The 1,233-nt window shown below is 40.2% G+C and overlaps 1 protein-coding gene across 1 annotated transcript; it reads left to right on the top strand.

Annotated features, from left to right (window-relative positions):
- Positions 1 to 245: 245 nt before the first annotated feature.
- On the top strand, positions 246 to 992 carry LOC118344007. The gene has a single exon (XM_035683739.1). The coding sequence runs from the start codon at positions 246 to 248 to the stop codon at positions 990 to 992; it is 747 nt and encodes a 248-aa protein (XP_035539632.1).
- The last annotated feature ends 241 nt before the right edge of the window (positions 993 to 1,233 follow it).

The raw sequence follows: 1,233 nt of genomic DNA, 5'->3' as shown, positions 1-1,233 counted from the left end.
GAAGCTGGCACTTGAGGATATGTTCATATAGTACATGCAAAAGACTGATATGGTGATCCAAAACAACTCAGCATTCATCCGCAATCTTGAGGAGCAAATCGGTCAACTCTCCAACATGCTTACCGAGAGGACAATAGGGACTTTACTGAGCAATATTGTGACCAATCCGAAGGAGCATGTCAAAGCCATAACATTGCAAAGTGGGCGGACATATGACCAGCCACAAATAGAAGGTACCGAGGGAGATGCAAAATGTGGAGACCAAGAAGAAGGAAACCGAGGATGATGTGAAACAAACCGATTGGGAGGCGACCGACCAACAAGCTGAGAAGACCAGAGAGAATAAAGGGGCTGCAAAATCCAAGAAATCTGGGGAGTTTACTTTAGAAACTTATTCTCCTTCAATTTATGATCTACCAATTCCTTTTCCGCAAAGATTAAAGAAAAATAAAATTGATAATCAGTTCTCTAAATTTCTGAGTATATTTAAGCAATTGCACATTAATATTCCTCTCATTGAAGCCTTAGAGAGAATGCCTAAATATGCAAAATTTTTGAAGGATATATTATCAAACAAGCAGAAGTTGGAGGAGCATATGATTGTGATGCTGACCGAGGAGAGCAGTACAATTTTACAAAAGAAGCTGCCGCCTAAGTTGAAAGATCCGGGGAGTTTCACAATCCCTTGCACTATAGGAAATTCTTATTTTGATAAAGTTTTATGTGACTTAGGGGCAAGTATTAATCTAATGCCTCTCTCTGTTTTCAGGAAACTGGGTGTTGGAGAAGTAAATCCAACCACCATCTTTCTACAGTTGGCAGACAGATCTATAAAATACCCGAGAGGACTCATTGAGGATGTACTAGTGAAAGTTGACAAGTTCATCTTCCCCGCCGACTTCATTGTACTTGATATAAAGGAGGACAAGGTGATCCCTTTAATACTTGGCAATCCTTTTCTAGCGATGAGGAGAACTTTAATTGATGTCTAGAAAGGGAAACTCATTTTGAGGGTCGTCGAGGGGTAGGTCACTTTTGATGTATTTAAATCTATGGAATTCCCTTCCGAGGTACATTCCCGCTTTCAAATAAGCGACTGAGACATGGTCAAGGCCGACGAGACTTATGGAACTGAATTTCCAAAACTACCACTTGAGGAATGTCTTACTCACTCTACATCTATTGAATCCAAAGATGAAGAGGATAGGGAGTGTGAGAAATATTTGGAAGCTA

Source organism: Juglans regia, chromosome 12, assembly GCF_001411555.2.
Source record: "Juglans regia cultivar Chandler chromosome 12, Walnut 2.0, whole genome shotgun sequence".
NCBI classification, from domain to species: domain Eukaryota; kingdom Viridiplantae; phylum Streptophyta; class Magnoliopsida; order Fagales; family Juglandaceae; genus Juglans; species Juglans regia.
The sequence above is the reverse complement of the archived record's forward strand: the minus strand, read 5'-3'. Positions and strand labels throughout refer to the sequence as shown.